This window comes from Bombina bombina, chromosome 6 (genome assembly GCF_027579735.1).
Source record: "Bombina bombina isolate aBomBom1 chromosome 6, aBomBom1.pri, whole genome shotgun sequence".
In the NCBI taxonomy this organism is placed as follows: Eukaryota; Metazoa; Chordata; class Amphibia; order Anura; family Bombinatoridae; genus Bombina; species Bombina bombina.
Window position 1 is genome coordinate 78,986,762 of NC_069504.1, and position 25,529 is coordinate 79,012,290.

The window sequence follows — 25,529 nt, forward strand, 5'->3', positions numbered from 1 at the left end:
TTAGAGATCTGGAATAAGCGTAGGGGGGTATAATGCCATTGTGTCAAGATCTTGAAGTAGAGTTCAAAATAGGTAGTACTATGAACCGTACTCTTAGTTAGTAAGGCTGCAGACCTCCATGCCTCTTCAGGGGCATTAAAATGCAGAGCACCCTCCCAATGTGTGATGTAAAAAGACTTATTGTATATAGGAGCCTGTATAAGAGCAGAGTAAGCAAGAGAGAACACTCTTGGGGCGAGGTATCTTGCATCCCAAAGCTTTTCCCACAAAGTTCGGGATCTTAGGGGTCCTGGAGTAAAGCCCCAAGAACGCAAGAAGTTTCGCAATCGAAAGAACTCAAAGCTCATCAGGGGCGAGGGGGAAAATTTATTTTGAAAGAGGGTGACTGAGAGCAAGCCCGCATCCGAAAACAAATCCCTTACAGACTGGATCTCAAGTGCCCTCCACTCCAGAGGATGTGGATCTGCTAAGGCACCCAGTAAGCCTGTGATAGAGTGGGTCGGGGAGGGGTGTGGAGCGATTCCATTCCTATGATGAATTCTATCCCAAAACTTTAGGTTAGAAGCTATGATGTAGTTTAAACTTAACTCTGGTTTCCTGGAGTGTCTTGGGATCCAAATTAGATCTCGCAGGCTGAGTCCCTTTGGCAGAGACGCCTGCTCAATTTCCGCCCACCTACTTTCAGGAGGCTCCAAACCCCAGGCTGTAATATGGGCTAACCTGGATGCCTCATGATAGACTGCTATATTAGGGGCTGCCGCTCCGCCTGCCAATATTGGATATGACATAATTTTCATCGCGACTCTAGGACGAGGAGGGAGTTAATTTAATACGAGTTGGGTAAAGCAAGGGCAGCTGACACACAAGGAAAAGAAAAGAGATGGTGACATCACAAGTCTGTCATTGTAATACAGGTTCTGCCATTGGTGGGATTTTACTGGTGCCGTCTACAGTAATTGGAGGGTGTAGTCGAGAGGGATTGTTCAAGGAGAGAAAGAGGAGAAGTGCGAAAGTCAAACTTTTAATGTTTCATCTTAGAAATAGCTTCTTGGTTTAATAACAGTTAAAGGGACGAGAAACCCAAATAAGTATACAATTTAAAAAAAAATGTAATTCTCTTGTTGTTCTTTGTTGAAGAGTTATCTAGCTAGGCAGTGTGCACATGTATGGAGCACTAGATGGCAGGAAAAAGTACTGCCATCTAGTGCTGTTGCTAATGTACACCATTCTTGCAAAACCACTGCCATATAGTTCTGCAGATACGGCATGCTTCTAAATTTACTTTCCTGCTTTTTTACAAAGGATACCAAGAGAATGAAGAAAATGTGATAATAAGTACTTTGTAAAGGTTGCTCTATCTAGATCACAAATGTAAATGTTTGGGTGTTATGTCCCTTTAATTAATAATATTCACCATGCGACATATGGGAGTAGAATCTATATCAATTGGAGTAGAATCTATATCAATTGGAGTAGAATCTATATCCATTGGAGTGTGAGTGCAGAAGGTCGGTGTGGATTCTGGAGGCATAGTAATAGCAACAGCACCCAGGTACTGTATGTAGAGACGTTCGGGGCATTACACGAATAGCTACTAAGCAGTGTAAGATTGTACAAGCCATAGATTTAGAATTATGGTGGCGCATGTTCTTAGGGCGAGTGTTGCAAGAGAGATACCTAAGGATATCACAACATAAAAAGCTGCATGTCATGGATATATATACATCTGGTACTTTTGTTGTTGGGTGGTGAGCAGTCCCAATAAAGTCATTTGGAGGTGTAGGTGATCAAGAACAAATAAGAGGAATGTTATCAGCCGAATGGTTTCTGTAGTAGGATGCCCAAACTGGCAGCCAATTGACAATCACTACTTAAAGGGACAGTAAACACCTTGAGATTTTTTTTAATAAAAAATATTGAGTTATGAGTAGGAAAACAACTTTGCATTATACTTTCATTATTTATTTTCCCTTTTCGTGTTATTTAGCTCTGAGAATGGTTTATTTTCTAATTATCAGTGCTGGAAATGCACACTGCAGATTTCTCACTGCTACATATATTTGGCAGATGTCAACTTCCAAACAATTCACTTACAGAACATAATAATTCACTAACATAATGATGGATTCGTTCCTACAAATGAGGCAAGTGGTGAGAAACAATTGCAGAAAACAAGATCTGTTTGTTTATAAAAATGGTTAGACTTGTCTGATGTATTAAAAGGGACATTAAACCCAAAATTTTTCTTTCATGATTCAGATAGAGAATACAATTTTAAGCAACTTTCTGATTTACTTCTATTATCTATTTTACTTCATTCTCTTGGTATCCTTTGTTGAAAGTCATATCTAGATAGGCTCAGGATCTGCTGATTGGTGGCTGAACTTGTATGCCCTTTGTCGTTGGCTTACAAATATTTCAGCTAGCTCCCAGGAGTGCATATGAAGCAGAATTGATAAAAGAAGTAAATAGGAAAATTGTTTAAAAATGTAAAATCTATCTGAATCATGAAAGAGAATTTTGGGGTTTCATATCCCTTTAATCTATAGCTATAAAACAGACATAATAAAGATGTTTCTTCTTGTGCTGTAGGGTAGACTTTGTTGGTATATTTTGCATCTTTCAATCATGTATACTGGGTGCCAGTGATAAAGGCACAGAGGGGGACTACAAGAAGAATCAGCTGATGTCTCAGCTGTGCTATACTGCTTTGGAGTGGTCCTTGACTGTATTTAACAGATTTGCAGGGGTTATATACAAGCAATAGTGCGATAATAAAATGCTCTAACACATTTTCAGCATTTTCTTTTTCCACTTGTATGTCCCTTTAGGAGCAGAAATAGGTAAAGGTGGAGTTTAGAGTCCCGTCCAAAATTCGGATGGTACCACATCACGTCGGGGGGGGGGGGGACGACAACACCATGGATAGGTTCCCAGAGGTGGTTGCGGCACCTGGGAATGATACTGGAACAGAGCATTGCGGCAGCCAGGAACGATATTGGAAAAGAACGATCTGTTCCAATACCTGCCCCGTGTGCCGCAGACACCGCTGGGAAACCTATCCATGGTAGTCATCGTCGCCCCCTATGTTACCTTTCTGAAGTAATTCCCACGGTAATGTGTACATTTCTGAAGTAATTCCCATGGTAAACATGTTTAGGTAAATGTGGAGTTGATCGCTCTGTTCCAATATTGTCCCCGGGTGCCGCAACCACTGCTGGGAACCTGTCCATGGTCATCCTCCCCCACGGCGGGATGTGGTACCTTCCGAATTTGGGATACTAAACTACCTCTTTACCGAATAAATATATTCAAGAGCGACCTGCACATTTTTGTTTGTAACCAGACAAAGTCGTTGCTTCCTGGCTCCTAGGATTTGTCATGTTTTGGTTATAAAATGGAGTCTCTGTTTTATGTTTTAACAGGCAAACGACGCCTACCTTCAGATGGCTATTGGTAATGCCCCATGGCCCATTGGGGTCACTATGGTTGGTATCCACGCTCGTACTGGTCGTGAGAAGATTTTCTCCAAGCATGTGGCTCATGTCCTTAATGATGAAACACAAAGAAAATATATTCAGGTAAGGTCAAGATACTACTACAGCTTTAGACTCATGATTGTCTCAAACAGTTCCACACCAACATTCTGCCTTTGCAAAACATTAAACTGCAGATTATATATATATTATTATTATTATTATTATCATCATCATTTATTTGTATAGAGCAGCAAAATTCTGTAGTGTGTTGGGATAGCAGAAAAGAAACAGAAGGCTTATCTAGCCATTATTACACCTGTGTATGCTTAATTTGTTGTCATGATATCCCTATGTATATGACAGACATTCACGGATTCCCCTCCTGTGTTTGTCCCTGCTACCTCCTTGCCTGTCTGGTCCATATATCAAATCCCCTTTCTGTTACTCATCAACCGCTATCCTTCATATTTTTTTGTCCTGATGTTGCTTTTTTGTGAAAAATGCTTTAGGCCTAGTTTTAATTAAAGGGACACTGAACCCAAATTTTTTCTTTCGTGATTCAGATAGAGCATGCATTTTTAAGCAACTTTCTAATTTACACCTATTATCGATTTTTTCTTCGTTCTCTTGCTTTCTTTATTTGAAAAAATAGCATCTAAGCTATTTTTTGGGTTCACTTGTTTATTGGTGGATGAATTTATCCACCAATCGGCAAGAACAACCCAGTTTGTTCACCAAAAATGGGCCGGCATCTAAACTTACATTCTTGCATTTCAAATAAAGATGCCAAGAGAATGAAGACAATTTGATAATAGGAGTCAATTAGAAAGTTGCTTAAATTGCATGCTCTATCTGAATCACAAAATAAAACATTTGGGTTCAGTGTCCCTTTAAATATCTGAATATACTCTGATGTTTTTATCATTTTGTTTCTCTTCTCTAAGCTATACATTGTAAGTTTAATGTTCATGCCGTGTGCTAATTTGTTATATTTCTGCGCTTCTGGAGTCAAAAATCTTTTAACCCCTTAATGACCGGACCATTTTTCAATTTTCTTACCCTTAATGACAATGGCTATTTCTCTTGTTAAGTGTATCCAGTCCACGGATCATCCATTACTTATGGGATATTAACTCCTCCCCAACAGGAAGTGCAAGAGGATTCACCCAGCAGAGCTGCTATATAGCTCCTCCCCTAACTGCCATTACCAGTCATTCTCTTGCACCCAACGACTAGATAGGATGTGTGAGAGGACTATGGTGATTATATTTAGTTTTATACCTTCAATCAAAAGTTTGTTATTTTATAATAGCACCGGAGTGTGTTATTCCTTCTCTGGTAGAATTTGAAGAAGAATCTACCTGAGTTTTTACTATGATTTTAGCCGGCGTAGTTAAGATCATATTGCTGTTTCTCAGCCATCTGAGGAGAGGTAAACTTCAGATCAGGGGACAGCGGGCAGATTAATCTGCAAAGAGGTATGTAGCAGCTTATTATTTTCTGACAATGGAATTGATGAGAAAATTCTGCCATACCGATATAATGTAAACTCAGCCTTAAATGCAGTAGCAGCAACTGGTATCAGGCTGTCATGTATGTATATTTTACACTTCAGTATTCTGGGGAATGGCACTTCACTGGAATTATACTGTGTGCATAAGACTTTAGCCTAATTTGCAGGGACTGGCAACAGGCTCTTTAATAACACTTAATTTATGTTAAACGTTTTTTGCTGGCATGTAAAATAGTTTCATTTTCTGAGGTACTGGGTGAATAAAATGTTTTGGGCATTATTTTTTCCACTTGGCAGTTGTTTTATTTAATTTATGACAGTTTACTGATCTCTCTCACTGTTGTGTGTGAGGGGGAGGTCAAAAAAATTCAGTCAGAAGCTCATTGTATTTCCTGCATGATCCGGTTCATCTCTACAGAACTCAGGGGTCTTCAAAACTTGTTTTGAGGGAGGTAATCATTCACAGCAGAGCTGTGAGATTGTAGTTGACTGTGATAAAAAACGTTTATTTCTGTAACTTTTTTTTCTGCTATCAGGGTTAGTTATCCTTCGCTAATGGGAACAAGCCTTTGCTAAAATTGTGTTTTTTACAAAGATTTGATGCTATAACCTTTCAGTTTATTAACTTTCAACTGTCATAACTCTTTCTGTGCTTCTTATAGGCACAGTACGTTTTCATATTATAGTAAATTACTTGAAAAGTATTTCCAAGTTGCTAGTTTATTTGCTAGAGTGTTAAACATGTCTGATTCAGAGGAAGACATCTGTGCTATATGTGCTAATGCCAAAGTGGAGCCCAATAGAAATTTATGTACTAACTGTATTGATGCTACTTTAAATAAAAGTCAATCTGTACAAATTGAACACATTTCACCAAACAACGAGGGGAGAGTTATGCCGACTAACTCGCCTCACGTGTCAGTACCTGCATCTCCCGCTCGGGGGGTGCGTGATATTGTGGCGCCGAGTACATCTGGGCGGCCATTACAAATCACATTACAGGATATGGCTACTGTTATGACTGAAGTTTTGTCTAAATTACCAGAACTAAGAGGTAAGCGTGATCACTCTGGGGTGAGAACAGAGTGCGCTGATAATGTTAGGGCCATGTCAGATACTGCGTCACAACTTGCAGAACATGAGGACGGAGAGCTTCATTCTGCGGCTGACGGTTCTGATCCAAACAGATTGGATTCAGATATTTCAAATTTTAAATTTAAGCTGGAAAACCTCCGCTTATTACTAGGGGAGGTGTTAGCGGCTCTGAATGATTGTAACACAGTTGCAATACCAGAAAAAATGTGTAGGTTGGATAAATATTTTGCGGTACCGTCGAGTACTGACGTTTTTCCTATACCTAAGAGACTTACTGAAATTGTTACTAAGGAGTGGGATAGACCCGGTGTGCCGTTCTCACCCCCTCCGATATTTAGAAAGATGTTTCCAATAGACACCACCACACGGGACTTATGGAAAACGATCCCTAAGGTGGAGGGAGCAGTTTCTACTTTAGCTAAGCGTACCACTATCCCGGTGGAGGATAGCTGTGCCTTTTCAGATCCAATGGATAAAAAGTTAGAGGGTTACCTTAAGAAAATGTTTGTTCAACAAGGTTTTATATTGCAACCCCTTGCATGCATTGCGCCTGTCACGGCTGCAGCAGCATTTTGGTTTGAGTCTCTGGAAGGGACACTTGAATCAGCTCCATTAGATGAGATTACACACAGGCTTAAAGCTCTTAAGTTAGCTAACTCATTTATTTCAGATGCCGTAGTACATTTAACTAAGCTTACGGCTAAGAATTCCGGATTCGCCATTCAGGCGCGCAGAGCACTGTGGCTAAAATCCTAGTCAGCTGACGTTACTTCTAAGTCTAAATTTCTTAATATACCTTTCAAAGGGCAGACCTTATTCGGGCCCGGATTGAAAGAAATTATCGCTGACATTACAGGAGGTAAAGGCCATGCCCTGCCTCAAGACAGAGCCAAACCTAAGGCTAGACAATCTAATTTTCGTTCCTTTCGGAATTTCAAAGCAGGAGCAGCATCAACTTCCTCTGCTCCAAAACAAGAAGGATCTGTTGCTCGCTACAGACAAGGCTGGAGACCTAACCAGTCCTGGAACAAGGGCAAGCAGGCCAGGAAACCTGCTGGTGCCCCTAAAACAGCATGAATTGAGGGCCCCCGATCCGGGAACGGATCTAGTGGGGGGCAGACTTTCTCTCTTCGCCCAGGCTTGGGCAAGAGATGTCCAGGATCCCTGGGCGCTAGAGATAATATCTCAGGGATACCTTCTGGACTTCAAATACTCTCCCCCAAGAGAGAGATTTCATCTGTCAAGGTTGTCAACAAACCAAATAAAGAAAGAGGCGTTTCTACGCTGCGTACAAGAGCTTTTATTAATGGGAGTAATCCATCCAGTTCCACGGTCGGAACAGGGACAAGGGTTTTACTCAAATCTGTTTGTGGTTCCCAAAAAAGAGGGAACTTTCAGGCCAATCCTGGATTTAAAGATCCTAAACAAATTCCTAAGAGTTCCATCGTTCAAAATGGAAACTATTCGGACAATTTTACCCATGATCCAAAAGGGTCAGTACATGACCACAGTGGATTTAAAGGATGCTTACCTTCTCATACCGATTCACAAAGATCATTACCGGTATCTAAGGTTTGCCTTTCTAGACAGGCATTACCAGTTTGTAGCTCTTCCATTCGGATTGGCTACGGCTCCGAGAATCTTCACAAAGGTTCTGGGTGCTCTTCTGGCGGTACTAAGACCGCGAGGAATTGCGGTAGCTCCGTACCTAGACGACATTCTGATACAAGCTTCAAGCTTTCAAACTGCCAAGTCTCATACAGAGTTAGTACTGGCATTTCTAAGGTCGCATGGATGGAAGGTGAACGAAAAGAAGAGTTCTCTCTTTCCACTCACAAGAGTTCCCTTCTTGGGGACTCTTATAGATTCTGTAGAAATGAAGATTTACCTGACAGAAGACAGGTTAACAAAGCTTCAAAATGCATGCCGTGTCCTTCATTCCATTCAACACCCGTCAGTAGCTCAATGCATGGAGGTGATCGGCTTAATGGTAGCAGCAATGGACATAGTACCCTTTGCACGCCTACATCTCAGACCGCTGCAATTGTGCATGCTAAGTCAGTGGAATGGGGATTACTCAGACTTGTCCCCTACTCTGAATCTGGATCAAGAGACCAGAAATTCTCTTCTATGGTGGCTTTCTCGGCCACATCTGTCCAGGGTGATGCCATTCAGCAGGCCGGACTGGACAATTGTAACAACAGACGCCAGCCTACTAGGTTGGGGCGCTGTCTGGAATTCTCTGAAGGCTCAGGGACAATGGAATCAGGAGGAGAGTCTCCTACCAATAAACATTCTGGAATTGAGAGCAGTTTCTCAATGCCCTTCTGGCTTGGCCCCAGTTAACAACTCGGAGGTTCATCAGGTTTCAGTCGGACAACATCACGACTGTAGCTTACATCAACCATCAGGGAGGGACAAGAAGCTCCCTAGCAATGATGGAAGTATCAAAGATAATTCGCTGGGCAGAGTCTCACTCTTGCCACCTGTCAGCAATCCACATCCCGGGAGTGGAGAACTGGGAGGCGGATTTCTTAAGTCGTCAGACTTTTCATCCGGGGGAGTGGGAACTTCATCCGGAGGTCTTTGCCCAAATACTTCGACGTTGGGGCAAACCAGAGATAGATCTCATGGCGTCTCGACAGAACGCCAAGCTTCCTCGTTACGGGTCCAGATCCAGGGATCCGGGAGCGGTTCTGATAGATGCTTTGACAGCACCTTGGACCTTCGGGATGGCTTATGTGTTTCCACCCTTCCCGATGCTTCCTCGATTGATTGCCAGAATCAAACAGGAGAGAGCATCAGTGATTCTAATAGCGCCTGCATGGCCACGCAGGACTTGGTATGCAGATCTAGTGGACATGTCATCCTGTCCACCTTGGTCGCTACCTCTGAAACAGGACCTTCTGATCCAGGGTCCCTTCAAACATCAAAATCTAATTTCTCTGAAGCTGACTGCTTGGAAATTGAACGCTTGATTTTATCAAAACGGGTTTTCTGAGTCAGTTATTGATACCTTAATACAGGCTAGGAAGCCTGTTACCAGAAAGATTTACCATAAGATATGGCGCAAATACTTATATTGGTGCGAATCCAAGAGTTACTCATGGAGTAAGGTTAGGATTCCGAGGATATTGTCTTTTCTACAAGAAGGTTTAGAAAAGGGTTTATCCGCTAGTTCCTTAAAGGGACAGATTTCAGCTCTGTCCATTCTTTTACACAAACGTCTGTCAGAAGTTCCGGACGTTCAAGCTTTTTGTCAGGCTTTAGCTAGGATCAAGCCTGTGTTTAAAACTGTTGCTCCACCATGGAGTTTGAACTTAGTTCTTAATGTTTTACAGGGGGTTCCGTTTGAACCCCTTCATTCCATTGATATCAAGTTGTTATCTTGGAAAGTTCTGTTTTTAATGGCGATTTCCTCGGATCGAAGAGTCTCTGAGTTATCTGCCTTACATTGTGATTCTCCTTATCTGATTTTTCATTCAGACAAGGTAGTTATGCGTACTAAACCTGGGTTCCTACCTAAGGTGGTCACTAACAGGAATATCAATCAAGAGATTGTGGTTCCATCTTTGTGTCCTAATCCTTCGAAAAAGGAACGTCTGCTACACAATCTAGATGTAGTCCGTGCCCTGAAATTTTATCTACAGGCAACTAAGGATTTTCGACAAACGTCTTCCCTGTTTGTCGTTTATTCTGGTCAGAGGAGAGGTCAAAAAGCTTCGGCTACCTCTCTCTCCTTTTGGCTTCGTAGCATAATACGGTTAGCCTATGAGACTGCTGGACAGCAGCCTCCTGAAAGAATTACAGCACATTCTACTAGAGCTGTGGCTTCCACTTGGGCCTTTAAGAATGAGGCTTCTGTTGAACAGATTTGCAAGGCTGCAACTTGGTCTTCTCTTCATACTTTTTCCAAATTTTACAAATTTGACACTTTTGCTTCTTCGGAGGCTGTTTTTGGGAGAAAGGTTCTTCAGGCAGTGGTTCCTTCCGTATAAAGAGCCTGCCTGTCCCTCCCGTCATCCGTGTACTTTAGCTTTGGTATTGGTAATGGATGATCCGTGGACTGGATACACTTAACAAGAGAAAACATAATTTATGCTTACCTGATAAATTCATTTCTCTTGTAGTGTATCCAGTCCACGGCCCGCCCTGTCACTTTAAGGCAGGTAATTTTTCCATTAAACTGCAGTCACCACTGCACCCTATGGTTTTCCTTTCTCTGCATGTTTTCGGTCGAATGACTGGTAATGGCAGTTAGGGGAGGAGCTATATAGCAGCTCTGCTGGGTGAATCCTCTTGCACTTCCTGTTGGGGAGGAGTTAATATCCCATAAGTAATGGATGATCCGTGGACTGGATACACTACAAGAGAAATAAATTTATCAGGTAAGCATAAATTATGTTTTTTACATTTCTGCAGTGTTTGCGTTTAGCTGTAATTTTCCTCTTACTCGTTTACTGTACCCACACATATTATATACCGTTTTTCTCGTCATTAAATGGACTTTCTAAAGATACCATTATTTTCATCATATCTTATAATTTACTAAAATTTTTTTTATAAAATATGAGGAAAAAATGGAAAAAAACACACTTTTTCTAACTTTGACCCCCAAAATCTGTTACACATCTACAATCACCAAGAAACACCCATGCTAAATAGTTTCTAAATTTTGTCCTGAGTTTAGAAATACCCAATGTTTACATGTTCTTTGCTTTTTTTGCAATTTATGGGGCAATAAATACAAGTAGCACTTTGCTATTTCCAAACCACTTTTTTTCAAAATTAGCGCTAGTTACTTTGGAACCCTGATATCTGTCAGGAATCCCTGAATATCCCTTGACATGTATATATTTTGTTTTAGAAGACATCCCAAAGTATTGATCTAGGCCCATTTTGGTATATTTCATGCCACCATTTCACCGCCAAATGCGATAAAAAAAAAAAGTTCACTTTTTCACAAATTTTGTCACAAACTTTAGGTTTCCCACTGAAATTATTTACAAACAGCTTCTGCAATTATGGCACAAATGGTTTTAAATGCTTCTCTGGGATCCCCTTTTTCAGAAATAACAGACTTATATGGCTTTGTGGTTGCTTTTTGGTAATTTGAAGGCCGCTAAATGCCGCTGCGCACCACACATGTTTTATGCCCAGGAGTGAAGGGGTTAATTAGGGAGCTTGTAGGGAGCTTGTAGGGTTAATTTTAGCTTTAGTGTAGTGTAGTAGACAACCCCAAGTATTGATCTAGGCCCATTTTGGTATATTTTATGCCACCATTTCACCGCCAAATGCGAGCAAATAAAAAAAAAAACTTAACATTTTTCACAATTTTAGGTTTCTCACTGAAATTATTTACAAACAGCTTGTGCTATTATGGCAGAAATTGTTGTAAAAGCTTCTCTGGGATCCCCTTTGTTCAGAAATAGCAGACTAATATGGCTTTGGCGTTGCTTTTTGGTAATTAGAAGGCCGCTAAATGCTGCTGCGCACCACACGTGAATTATGCCCAGCAGTGAAGGGGTTAAATTAGGTAGCTTGTAGGGAGCTTGCAGGGTTAATTTTAGAGATCAGCCTCCCACCTGACACATCCCACCCCCTGATCCCTCCCAAACAGCTCTCTTCCCTCCCCCACCGCACAATTGTTACCGCCATCTTAAGTACTGGCAGAAAGTCTGCCAGTACTAAATAAGAGTTTTTTGTTTTTTTTAAAATAAAAATTATAAAATATTTTAGTTGTGATGGACCCCTGCCTTAGCACCAACCTCCCTGATCCCCCCCCTCCAGCTCTCTAACCCTCTCCCCTACCTAATTACCGCCATCTTGGGTACTGGCAGCTGTCTGCCAGTACCCAGTTTGGCCCCACAAACCAAACTATTTTAATTTTATTTATAACTTTTATTTGTATGCTTAATTATTTCTGTAGTGTAGCAGCCCCCCCCCCACAATACCCCCACCCGCTCCCCCTCCCAGATCCTTTTAAATGTAAAAAAAAAAAAAAAAAACTTTTTTTCCCCTTCCTTTTTCATTGGTGTCAGTGTGGCTAATGCGCGCATGTGCACGTGCACATGTGCGCGCTCACATGCACATGTGCGCGCACACGCGCATTGTGCACGCGCGCACACGCTCCCTCCTCCCACCGGACAAAGGCACCATCGGCACCATCACTACCGGTGCAGGGAGGGCCACAGAGTGGCTCTCTCTGCATCGGAGGCTTGTAAAGGGGTATTGCAGGATGCCTCCATATGGAGGCATCACTGCAATACCCTCAGAGCTGCTGGAAGTGATTGTGATCAGCACTCTGTTAGACAACTGACGTACCAGGTACGTCCATTGTCATCAACTGCTTGTTAATGCATGACGTACCTGGTACGTCAGTTGTCATTAAGGGGTTAAAGGGATATGAAACCCAAACATTTTATTTTATTATTCCGATAGAGCATACAGTTTTAAACCACTTTCTAATTTATTTCTATTATCAATTTTGCTTTGTTCACTTGGTATCTTTTGTTAAAAAGCAGGGCAGAAGTTTTTGTAAGAATGTTATCCATTTGCAAGAGCACAATATGGCAGCACTATTTCCTCCATACACCTACATAGGTATCTCTCCAACAAAGAATATCATGAGAACAAAGCAAATTTGATAATAGAAGTAAATTGGAGATTTTTTTTTTAAATTTGAGGTTTCATGTTTCTTTAAATGGAGTATCGCTTGTTTTGTTGGGCTTATTAGTTGTACGCTGTGTGCTTTACATTGTATTTTGCATTTAATGTTTATTGTTCTTGCACTTTTACAGTTTCCTGAGATTGACTATTTTTGGAATGTTTTCTTTTGGAAACCTAAATGTAAAGCTGGAACCAAACAACAAAAAATACCTTTTTATAGAAAACTAAATGCCCCCATAATAATATGCAGATTAACACAATATATTGTCAACATGTGAGAGTCTTGCTTGTAAGGCTAATGGGAAAAAGCACAACTACAGTATCAGGGTTACTACCCCCCACGGTATTGTTTTTCTTCCTATGACTGTATCTTTATTGATAGTGACACTCTACATCTTCATATTGGGCACTACCATCTTGGAGCTTAAAGGGACAGTCAAGTATAAATTAAACTTTCATTATTCAGATAGGACTTTTAATTTTAATTGACTTTCCAATTTACTTTTATCATCAAATTTGCTTTTTTCTCTTGGTATTCTTAGTTTAAACTAAACATAGGTAGGCTCATATGCTAATTTCTAAGCCTTTGAGGGCTGCCTCTTATCACATGCTTTTTAAATCTCTTTTCAACACAAAGAGACAGAAAGTACACGTGGGCTATATAGAGAACACTGTGTTCAGGCACAGAAAGTTATTTAAGATCTAGCACAATACAATGCTAAATTTAAGATAATGGGGGTTAGTTATCAAGCCGTCTACTTTTCTGGCTTCGCCGGCCCAATACGTCCGCCTAAGCTCGCCTACCTTCGCCGCCGCGGACCTTGAATACGTTCGCCTAAGTTATCAAATAAAGCTGTCAAAAAGCAGCGGGGCGATGAGCAGCGGACTGTGAGAGTTATCACTCATCCGATCTCGCTGCTCTTCGGCTTTTTCCCAGCTTTATTGCTAGCCTGTCACTAAGCACCCACACTAAACTGCACTGTTCTACCCCCTATACCGGCGCCCCCGGAGCCCCCCGCAACTAAATAAAGTTACTAACCCCTAAACCGCCGCTCCTAGACCCTGCCGCAACTCTTATAAATGTATTAACCCCTAAACCGCCGCTCCCGGAGCCCACCGCCACCTACAATATACCTAGTAACCCCTATCCTGCCCCCCCTATACCGTCGCCCTCTATAATAAAATTATTAACCCCTATCCTGCTGATCCCGCACCTCGCCGCAACTAAATAAATAGTTTAACCCCTAAACCGCCGCTCCCTGAACCCGCCGCAACCTATATTAAACCTATTAACCCCTATCCTGCCCCCCCTACACCGTCGCCACCTATAATAAATTTATTAACCCCTATCCTGCCCCCCACTACGACGCCGCCACTGTAATAAATTTATTAACCCCTAAACTGATGTCTAACACTAACCCTAACGCCCCCCTAACTTAAATATTAATTAAATAAATCTAAATAATATTTATATTATGAACTAAATTAATCCTATTTAAAACTAAATACTTACCTTTAAAATAAACCCTAATATAGCTACAATATAAATAATAATTATATTGTAGCTATCTTAGGATTTATTTTTATTTCTCCTGTTAAGTGTAGTCAGTCCACGGGTCATCCATTACTTATGGGATATTAACTCCTCCACAACAGGAAGTGCAAGAGGATCACCCAAGCAGAGCTGCTATATAGCTCCTCCCCTCTACGTCACACCCAGTCATTCTCTTGCACCCAACTAATAGATAGGATGTGTGAGAGGACTGTGGTGATTATACTTAGTTTTTATATCTTCAATCAAAAGTTTGTTATTTTAAACGGCACCGGAGTGTGTTGTTTTCTTCTCAGGCAGAATTTGAAGAAGAATCTACCTGAGTTTTGTATGATCTTAGCGGACTTAACTAAGATCCATTTTGCTGTTCTCGGCCATTCTGAGGAGTGAGGTAACTTCAGATCAGGGGACAGCGGGCAGGTTCACCTGCAAAGAGGTATGTTGCAGTATATTATTTTCTAAGGAATGGAATTGACTGAGAAAATACTGCCAATACCGATATAATGTAAGTACAGCCTTAAATGCAGTAGTAGCAACTGGTATCAGGCTGATATGTATGTATGTTTACACTTCAGTATTCTGGGGAATGGCACTTCACTAGGAAAATACTGTATGCATATAACTTTTAGCCTAACTTGCAGTGTGAACAACTAGCAGCAGGCTTTTAATGACATTGCATAAATTAGATTTTAAACGTTTGCTGGCATGTTAAATCGTTTAATTATCTGAGGTACTTGGTGAAAAATTGTTTGGGCGTTATTTTCCACATGGCTGTCGTTTATTTTAAATTAAAACAGTTTACTGAGCTTCCCTCACTGTTGTATGTGAGTGGGAGGGGCCTATTTTGGCTCTTTTGCTACGCATCAGAAATTCAGTCATAAGCTGCCTTCTCTCCCTGCATGATCCAGGACGTCTCCACAGAGCTCAGGGGTCTTCAAAACTTGTTTTGAGGGAGGTAATCGCTCACAGCAGATCTGTGAGACTGTGCTTTGACTGTGATAAAAACGCTTATATTTTCAATTGTTATATGTTTTTTCTGATATTAAGGGTTAATCATCCATTGCTAATGAGTGCAATCCTTTGCTAAATTTATGCTTTTACTGGGTAAATTTGGGTTTTATAATTAATCCGGTTCATTGTTATTCAACTGTCATAGTTTTTTCTGTGCTTCTTAAAGGCACAGTAACGTTTTACATATTGCTTGTAAATTTAGTTGAAAAGTATTTCCAAGCTTGCTAGTCTAATTGCTAGTTTGTTAAAACATGTCTGACTCAGAGGAATCTCTCTGTGCAATATGTTCAAAAGCCAAGGTGGAGCCCAATAGAAATTTATGTACTAATTGCATTGATGCTACTTTAAATAAAAATCAAACTGTGCATGCTGAACAACATTCACCAGACAACGAGGGGGAAGTTATGCCGACTAACTTGCCTCACGTGTCAGTACCTGCATCTCCCGCTCGGGAGGTGCGTGATATTGTAACGCCAAGTACATCAGGGCGGCCATTACAAATCACTCTACAAGACATGGCTAATGTTATGACTGAAGTTTTGTCTAAATTGCCAGAACTTAGGGGTAAACGAGATCACTCTGGGGTGAGAACAGAGTGCGCTGATAATGCTAGGGCCATGTCTGATACTGCGTCACAATTTGCAGAACATGAGGACGGAGAGCTTCATTCTGCGGGTGACGGATCTGATCCAAATAAACTGGATTCAGACATTTCAAATTTTAAGTTTAAGCTGGAAAACCTCCGTGTATTGCTAGGGGAGGTATTAGCGGCTCTGAATGATTGTAACACAGTTGCAATCCCAGAGAAAATGTGTAGGTTGGATAAATATTTTGCGGTACCGACGAGTACTGACGTTTTTCCTATACCTAAGAGACTTACTGAAATTGTTACTAAGGAGTGGGATAGACCCGGTGTGCCTTTCTCACCCCCTCCTATATTCAGAAAAATGTTTCCAATAGACGCCACCACACGGGACTTATGGCAAACGGTCCCTAAGGTGGAGGGAGCAGTTTCTACTTTAGCTAAGCGTACCACTATCCCGGTGGAGGATAGCTGTGCTTTTTCAGATCCAATGGATAAAAAGTTAGAGGGTTACCTTAAGAAAATGTTTGTTCAACAAGGTTTTATATTGCAACCCCTTGCATGCATTGCGCCTGTCACGGCTGCGGCAGCATTTTGGTTTGAGTCTCTGGAAGAGACCCTTGACTCAGCGCCATTAGATGAGATTACACACAAGCTTAAAACCCTTAAGCTAGCTAATTCATTTATTTCTGATGCCGTAGTACATTTAACTAAACTTACGGCTAAGAATTCCGGATTCGCCATTCAGGCACGCAGAGCACTGTGGCTAAAATCCTGGTCAGCTGATGTTACTTCTAAATCTAAATTACTTAACATACCTTTCAAGGGGCAGACTTTATTCGGGCCCGGTTTGAAAGAAATTATCGCTGATATTACAGGAGGTAAAGGCCATGCCCTGCCTCAAGACAGAGCCAAACCTAGGGCTAGACAGTCTAATTTTCGTGCCTTTCGTAACTTCAAGGCAGGAGCAGCATCAACTTCTTCTGCTCCAAAACAGGAGGGAGCTGTTGCTCGCTACAGACAAGGCTGGAAACCTAACCAGACCTGGAACAAGGGCAAGCAGGCCAGAAAACCTGCTGCTGCCCCTAAGACAGCATGAAGTGAGGGCCCCCGATCCAGGAAACGGATCTAGTGGGGGGCAGACTTTCTCTCTTCGCCCAGGCTTGGGCAAGAGATGTCCAGGATCCCTGGGCGTTAGAGATCATATCTCAGGGATATCTTCTGGACTTCAAACCTTCTCCCCCAAAAGGGAGATTTCATCTTTCAAGGTTGTCAACAAACCAGATAAAGAAAGAGGCGTTTCTACGCTGTGTACAAGATCTTTTTCTAATGGGAGTGATCCATCCGGTTCCGCGGTCGGAACACGGACAAGGGTTTTACTCAAATCTGTTCGTGGTTCCCAAGAAGGAGGGAACCTTCAGACCAATCTTGGATTTAAAGATCCTAAACAAATTCCTAAGAGTTCCATCGTTCAAAATGGAAACTATTCGGACAATCTTACCCATGATCCAAAGAGGTCAGTACATGACCACAGTGGATTTAAAGGATGCTTACCTTCACATACCGATTCACAAAGAACATTACCGGTATCTAAGGTTTGCTTTCCTAGACAGGCATTACCAGTTTGTAGCTCTTCCATTCGGGTTGGCTACGGCTCCAAGAATCTTCACAAAGGTTCTGGGCTCTCTTCTGGCGGTACTAAGACCGCAAGGAATTTCGGTGGCTCCGTACCTAGACGACATTCTGATACAAGCGTCAAGCTTTCAAACTGCCAAGTCTCATACAGAGTTAGTACTGGCATTTCTAAGGTCGCATGGGTGGAAAGTGAACGAAGAGAAGAGTTCTCTCTTACCACTCACAAGAGTTCCCTTCTTGGGGACTCTTATAGATTCTGTAGAAATGAAAATTTACCTGACAGAGGACAGGTTAACAAAGCTTCTAAATGCTTGCCGTGTCCTTCATTCCATTCAACACCAGTCAGTGGCTCAATGCATGGAGGTAATCGGCTTAATGGTAGCGGCAATGGACATAGTTCCTTTTGCACGCCTGCATCTCAGACCGCTGCAATTGTGCATGCTAAGTCAGTGGAATGGGGATTACTCAGATTTGTCCCCTACGCTGAATCTGGATCAAGAGACCAGAGATTCTCTTCTATGGTGGCTTTCTCGGCCACATCTGTCCAGGGGGATGCCCTTCAGCAGACCAGACTGGACAATTGTAACAACAGACGCCAGCCTACTAGGTTGGGGCGCTGTCTGGAATTCCCTGAAGGCTCAGGGATCATGGACTCAGGAGGAGAGTCTCCTTCCAATAAACATTCTGGAATTGAGAGCAGTTCTCAATGCCCTTCTGGCTTGGCCTCAGTTAACAACTCGGAGGTTCATCAGGTTTCAGTCGGACAACATCACGACTGTAGCTTACATCAACCATCAAGGAGGGACAAGGAGTTCCCTAGCGATGATGGAAGTATCAAAGATAATTCGCTGGGCAGAGTCTCACTCTTGCCACCTGTCAGCGATCCACATTCCAGGAGTGGAGAACTGGGAGGCGGATTTCTTAAGTCGCCAGACTTTTCATCCGGGGGAGTGGGAACTTCATCCGGAGGTCTTTGCCCAAATACTTCATCGTTGGGGCAAACCAGATATGGATCTCATGGCGTCTCGCCAGAACGCCAAGCTTCCTTGTTACGGGTCCAGGTCCAGGGACCCGGGAGCGGTCCTGGTAGATGCTTTGACAGCACCTTGGACCTTCGGGATGGCTTATGTGTTTCCACCCTTCCCGATGCTTCCTCGTTTGATTGCCAGGATCAAACAGGAGAAAGCATCAGTGATTCTAATAGCGCCTGCGTGGCCACGCAGGACCTGGTATGCAGATCTAGTGGACATGTCATCCTGTCCACCTTGGCCTCTGCCTCTGAGACAGGACCTTCTAATTCAGGGTCCTTTCAAACATCAAAATCTAATTTCTCTGAAGCTGACTGCATGGAAATTGAACGCTTGATTTTATCAAAGCGTGGATTTTCGGAGTCAGTAATCGATACCTTAATACAGGCTAGGAAACCTGTTACCAGGAAGATTTACCATAAGATATGGCGTAAATACTTACACTGGTGCGAATCCAAGAGTTACTCATGGAGTAAGGTTAGGATTCCTAGGATATTGTCTTTTCTACAAGAGGGTTTAGAAAAGGGTTTATCTGCAAGTTCTTTAAAGGGACAGATCTCAGCTCTGTCCATCCTTTTACACAAACGTCTGTCAGAAGTTCCAGACGTTCAGGCTTTTTGTCAGGCTTTGGTTAGGATTAAGCCTGTGTTTAAGACTGTAGCTCCACCGTGGAGCTTAAACTTAGTTCTTAACGTTTTACAGGGTGTTCCGTTTGAACCCCTTCATTCCATTGATATCAAGCTGTTATCTTGGAAAGTTCTGTTTTTAATGGCTATTTCCTCGGCTCGTAGAGTCTCTGAGTTATCAGCCTTACATTGTGATTATCCTTATCTGATTTTTCATTCAGATAAGGTAGTTCTGCGTACTAAACCTGGGTTCTTACCTAAGGTAGTCACTAACAAGAATATCAATCAAGAGATTGTTGTTCCATCATTGTGCCCTAACCCTTCTTCAAAGAAGGAAAGACTTCTGCACAATCTGGACGTAGTCCGTGCCCTGAAATTTTATTTACAGGCAACTAAAGATTTTCGTCAAACTTCTTCCCTGTTTGTCGTTTATTCTGGACAGAGGAGAGGTCAAAAAGCATCTGCTACCTCTCTATCCTTTTGGCTTCGTAGCATAATACGTTTAGCCTATGAGACTGCTGGACAGCAACCTCCTGAAAGGATTACAGCTCATTCTACTAGGGCTGTGGCTTCCACTTGGGCCTTTAAGAATGAGGCCTCTGTTGAACAGATTTGCAAGGCTGCAACTTGGTCTTCGCTTCATACTTTTTCCAAATTTTACAAATTTGACACTTTTGCTTCTTCGGAGGCTGTTTTTGGGAGAAAGGTTCTTCAGGCAGTGGTTCCTTCCGTATAAAGATCCTGCCTGTCCCTCCCGTCATCCGTGTACTTTAGCTTTGGTATTGGTATCCCATAAGTAATGGATGACCCGTGGACTGACTACACTTAACAGGAGAAAACATAATTTATGCTTACCTGATAAATTCCTTTCTCCTGTAGTGTAGTCAGTCCACGGCCCGCCCTGTTTTTTATGGCAGGTCTAAATTTTAAATTATTCTCCAGTCACCACTGCACCCTATAGTTTCTCCTTTCTCGTTTGGTTCTCGGTCGAATGACTGGGTGTGACGTAGAGGGGAGGAGCTATATGGCAGCTCTGCTTGGGTGATCCTCTTGCACTTCCTGTTGGGGAGGAGTTAATATCCCATAAGTAATGGATGACCCGTGGACTGACTACACTACAGGAGAAAGGAATTTATCAGGTAAGCATAAATTATGTTTTTACAGGCAACTTTCAATTTATTTTAACTAGGTACAATAGTTATTAAATAGTTATTAACTATTTAATACCTACCTATCTAAAATAAAAAGAAATTAACCTGTAAAATAACAACTAACCTAAGTTACAATTACACCTAACACTACACTATCATTAAATAAATTATTCCTATTTAAAACTAAATACTTACCTGTAAAATAAACCCTAAGATAGCTACAATATAAATAATAATTATATTGTAGCTATCTTAGGATTTATATTTATTTTACAGGTAACTTTGTATTTATTTTAGCTAGTTAGAATAGTTATTAAATAGTTATTAACTATTTAATAACTACCTAGCTAAAAGAAATACAAAATTACCTGTAAAATAAATCCTAACCTAAGTTACAATTAAACCTAACACTACACTATCATTAAATTAATTAAATAAACTACCTACAAATAACTACAATTAAATACAATTACATAAACTAACTAAAGTACAAAAAATAAAAAAAGCTAAGTTACAGAAAATAAAAAAATAAGTTACAAACATTTTCCATCAGCCAATCAGATTTTTCCTACCTTAATTCCGATTGGCTGATAGAATCCTATCAGCCAATCGGAATTGAGGGGACGCCATCTTGGATGACGTCCCTTAAAGGAGCCTTCATTCGTCGTAGTCCGTCGGTGAAGCAGGAGGTTCCGCGTCGGCGGAAGGAAGATTCAAGACCCGGCTTGGAAGATGACATCGCCCGGATCGAAGACTTCTTCAGCGCCGCCTGGATGATGACTTCATCGGATGGAAGATTTCTTCAGCGCCCCTTGGATGATCACTTCTGCCGGTCCGGATGTCCACTTGGGTTCCATCGCTGCTCGGCTGAGTGAAGACGACTCAAGGTAGGATGATCTTCAGGGGATTAGTGTTAGGTTTTTGTAAGGGGGGTTTGGGTTAGATTAGGGGTATGTGGGTGGTGGGTTTTAATGTTGGGGGGGGTTGTATTTTTCATTTACAGGCAAAAGAGCTGAACTTTTGGGGGCATGCCCCCACAAATGGCCCTTTTAAGGGCTGGTAAGGTAAAAGAGCTTTGAACTTTATTTAATTTACAATAGGGTAGGGCATTTTTTTATTTTGGGGGGGTTTGTTATTTTATTAGGGGGCTTAGATTAGGTGTAAGTAGCTTAAAATTGTTGTAATATTTGTAAAATGTTTGTAACTTATTTTTTTATTTTCTGTAACTTAGCTTTTTTTATTTTTTGTACTTTAGTTAGTTTATGTAATTGTATTTAATTGTAGTTATTTGTAGGTAGTTTATTTAATTAATTTAATGATAGTGTAGTGTTAGGTTTAATTGTAACTTAGGTTAGGATTTATTTTACAGGTAATTTTGTATTTCTTTTAGCTAGGTAGTTATTAAATAGTTAATAACTATTTAATAACTATTCTAACTATCTAAAATAAATACAAAGTTACCTGTAAAATAAATATAAATCTTAAGATAGCTACAATGTAATTATTAATTATATTGCAGCTATCTTAGGGTTTATTTTATAGGTAAGTATTTAGTTTTAAATAGGAATAATATATTAAAGTATAGTGTAGTGTTAGGTGTAATTGTAACTTAGGTTAGTTTTTATTTTACAGGTAAATTTCTCTTTATTTTAGCTAGGTAAGCTATTAAATAGTTAATAACTATTTAATAGCTATTGGACCTAGTTAAAATAAATTGAAAGGTACCTGTAAAATAGAAATAAATCCTAAGATAGCTACAATATAATTATTATTTATATTGTAGCTATATTAGGGTTTATTTTACAGGTAAGCATTTAGTTTTAAATAGGATTAATTTAGTTAATAATAGAAATATTATTTAGATTTATTTAATTAATATTTAAGTAAAGGGGGCATTAGGGTTAGTGTTAGACTTAGGTTTAGGGGTTAATAACGTTATTATATAGGGCGGCGGTATAGGGGGGCAGGATAGGGGTTAATAGGTATAATGTAGGTGGCGGTGGGCTCCGGGAGCGGCGGTTTAGGGGTTAATACATTTATTATAGTTGCGGTGGGTTCCGGGAGCGGCGGTTTAGGGGTTAATACATTTATTATAGTTGCGGTGGGCTCCGGGAGGCGGCGGTTTAGGGGTTAATATGTATAGAGTAGCTTGCGGTGGGCTCCGGGAGCGGCGGTTTAGGGGTTAATATGTATAGAGTAGCTTGCGGTGGGCTCCGGGAGCGGCGGTTTAGGGGGTAATAACTTTATTTAGTTGCGGCGGTGTAGGGGGGACAGATTAGTGGTGTTTAGACTCGGGGTACATGTTAGGGTGTTAGGTGTAGACAGCTCCCATAGGAATCAATGGGATGTCTGTCAGCAGCGAACTTGTACTTTCGCTATGGTCAGACTCCCATTGATTCCTATGGGATCCGCCGCCTCCAGGCTGGCGCTTTGAAAACCAGGTACGCTGGGCCGTAAAAGTGCCGAGCGTACCTGCTAGTTTTTTGATAACTAGCAAAAGTAGTGAGATTGTGCCGCACTTGTGTGCGGAACATCTGGAGTGACGTAAGAATCGATCTGTGTCGGACTGAGTCCGGCGGATCGAAGTTTACGTCACAAAATTCTACTTTTGCCGGTCTCGAGCCTTTGATAACTAAGGCAAATCAGCCTCGCCACAAATACGCTGCGGAATTCCAGCGTATTTGAGGTTGACGGCTTGATAACTAGGCCCCAATAGATAAACAGTCACAGTCATGTGATCAGGGGGCTGGAAGAAGGTTCCTAGATACAAGGTAATCACAAAGGTAAAAAGTATATTAATATAACTGTGTTGGTTATGCAAAACTGGGGAATGAGTAATAAAGGGATTAGCTATCTTTTAAAACAATAACAATTCTATGGTTGACTGTCCCTTTAAGTATTATTGTACCTTGTGGCAGAAGTGACGCACTTGCACAGGAGACATTTGTTGTCTTTTTTTATAAGCCATATCTCACGCTTCAGTTTAGCCTGCAGAATACAGAGCAGGAGCGGTAGTTGCATTGCATTTGTTTTAGTGAGTTAAAGTAATAGAATGGCCTTGAAAAGAGCTGAGGGTTCAGGAGGAAAAACAATATCATGGTGAATAGTAAACCTGTACCTAGTAGTTACCTGTGAGATCAAAGGTACGGAGACAAAGAGTGGTTACAAATATACAAAACATCTGCACACTCCCATCATGCTCCAGGACAAACTCTACCTTTCTCTGGAGTGCCAGATAAAATAAAATGAGCTCTGCGCCCTTGTCTTATTTATTTTGCTGGAAAGCTTTTTTCCCCTGTTTGTCTAGATCTCTAGACTTTGTTTACAGGGCAATATAGCCGTCTGTAGGCATCACTCACCATGTCTGTTAGTTTAACACACTGCTAGCCAAGCTACAGAAACACTTCACTGTGTGCCACTTAATCCTGCTTCATCATGGGTTATTTTGATGGAAATCTGGTGAAGAGGGGCACTGTCCTGCAATGTATTATCTGCATTCATAGCGAACCTGACTGTGGCCAGAAAGGAGACCCATTAGATTAGGATATTAACTTCCCTACCCACCCATTATATCCTACATTAGTGGTGTCCAAACTCTGCTTATGTTATGGGGTTCAGGAGTTAGATATGGGCATCCTTGCACTTATTGATCGAGCCTACCCCCTCCCCACATTACTTATAGGCTTCCAAATCTTGGTCCGTAGAATTGGATTTTGTTTTTTAACTTATCCATAAATGGACATGAATCCCACTTTTTTTATATGATTCAGACAAATTCAATTAATTTTCTTTGTATACTTTTGTTGAAGAAACTGCAGTGCCCCACTGGGAGCTAGCTGAACACAAGGTGAGCCAATGACAAGGCTTATATGTGCAGTCACCAATCAACAGCTAGTGCCAGTAGTGCATTGCTGCTTCTGAGCCTATCTAGTTATGCTATTTAACAAGGGATTCCAAGAGAATGATGGAAATTAGACAATAGGAGTAAATTGGAAAGTTATTTAAAATTGCATGCTCTATCTCAATCATTTAAGTTTATGCCTGACTTTACTGTATCTTTAAGTGTCTTCTGGAGTGGCACTGGCGATGGCAGAACAGCAGACAGAAGGGGGTGCCCTGCAACCTTTCCATAAATCTGGTGCTGCGTACCTGCTCATTTTATCAATTTGTATCTAACCCCTAAGGCATCTAAATGATTGATCTGCAGCCCAGTGTGTTAAACAGTTGAGCATTATTGCTTTGGTTTATGCATACTTCCTTATACGTTCAGTGCTGCTTATATATTTCAGGTCACTTGACCTTATCCCTAATGCTTGATCCTCCACTCTACCTATGATGATTACACCTTTTTATATTGAATTCCTTTTTCTCACCTGCTCACACCTTTAAGTTTAAAACGGAAAGGCATGGATTTTATCCATAATACATTGATCTCACAGGTTTTTATAATGTCTCCAGCCACCTGCATTTGCACTGTAATAGGCCGCTCATTTTTAAATTTACTTTTGCGTTGTTCTTGGTCTCCCTGCTATTGCTTCTGAATGTTTTTATGCATAATAAAGAAATACATTTAAAAAAAAAAAATGCAGTTGGGAAACTGACGATATTGGGCCAGATTACAAGTGGAGTGCTAAATATTGCTTACATGAAAGGGATATTTGCGCTCCACTGTGTAATACCAGTTCACAAGAGCGCGCTTCCATAGGCTCCTATGTGAGCCTGGTTCTGATAGCATCAGAACCTAAGTGCAGCGAAGTGGGTAAGTAGTGCAGCGATGGCAGCAAATTTAAATATAAATGTATATGATTATATACATATTTATGTGTTAATATGTGTATATATACACATATTAACACATACATATATATGTATTTAAGCATATACATATATATATTTACTGGCAACACACCGTTCCCATAGACCACAATGTAAAGCTACTTGTAATGGCTGATTAATTATTGTGCGCCCGCAAACGGGATAAATTAGCGTTCCGCTTGAAATCAAGTCCATTGTATTTGTACTTAGTTGTTTACCTTTTATTGCCGTCTCTATTCTGAGGTTCATAGTTCCAAAAAGCTTTAAACTCTCAGCAATGACAGAACATTAACATTTAACATACACATGACTGAGCACTATTTAAACATGGTAAATATATATAAATATATAATACTAGTCCTAAAGCACGTT

At 41.0% G+C, this 25,529-nt stretch overlaps 1 protein-coding gene across 2 annotated transcripts in view; it reads left to right on the top strand.

The window, feature by feature from the left end:
- The window catches only part of PRPF18 (pre-mRNA processing factor 18), a 151,629-nt gene that overhangs the window by 124,089 nt on the left and 2,011 nt on the right, over nt 1-25,529 (top strand). For both annotated transcript variants that reach the window (XM_053716489.1, XM_053716490.1), the window contains one exon: nt 3,426-3,581. In XM_053716489.1, coding sequence (XP_053572464.1) covers nt 3,426-3,581 — 156 coding nt within the window. The remainder of the gene's footprint in view (nt 1-3,425; nt 3,582-25,529) is intronic.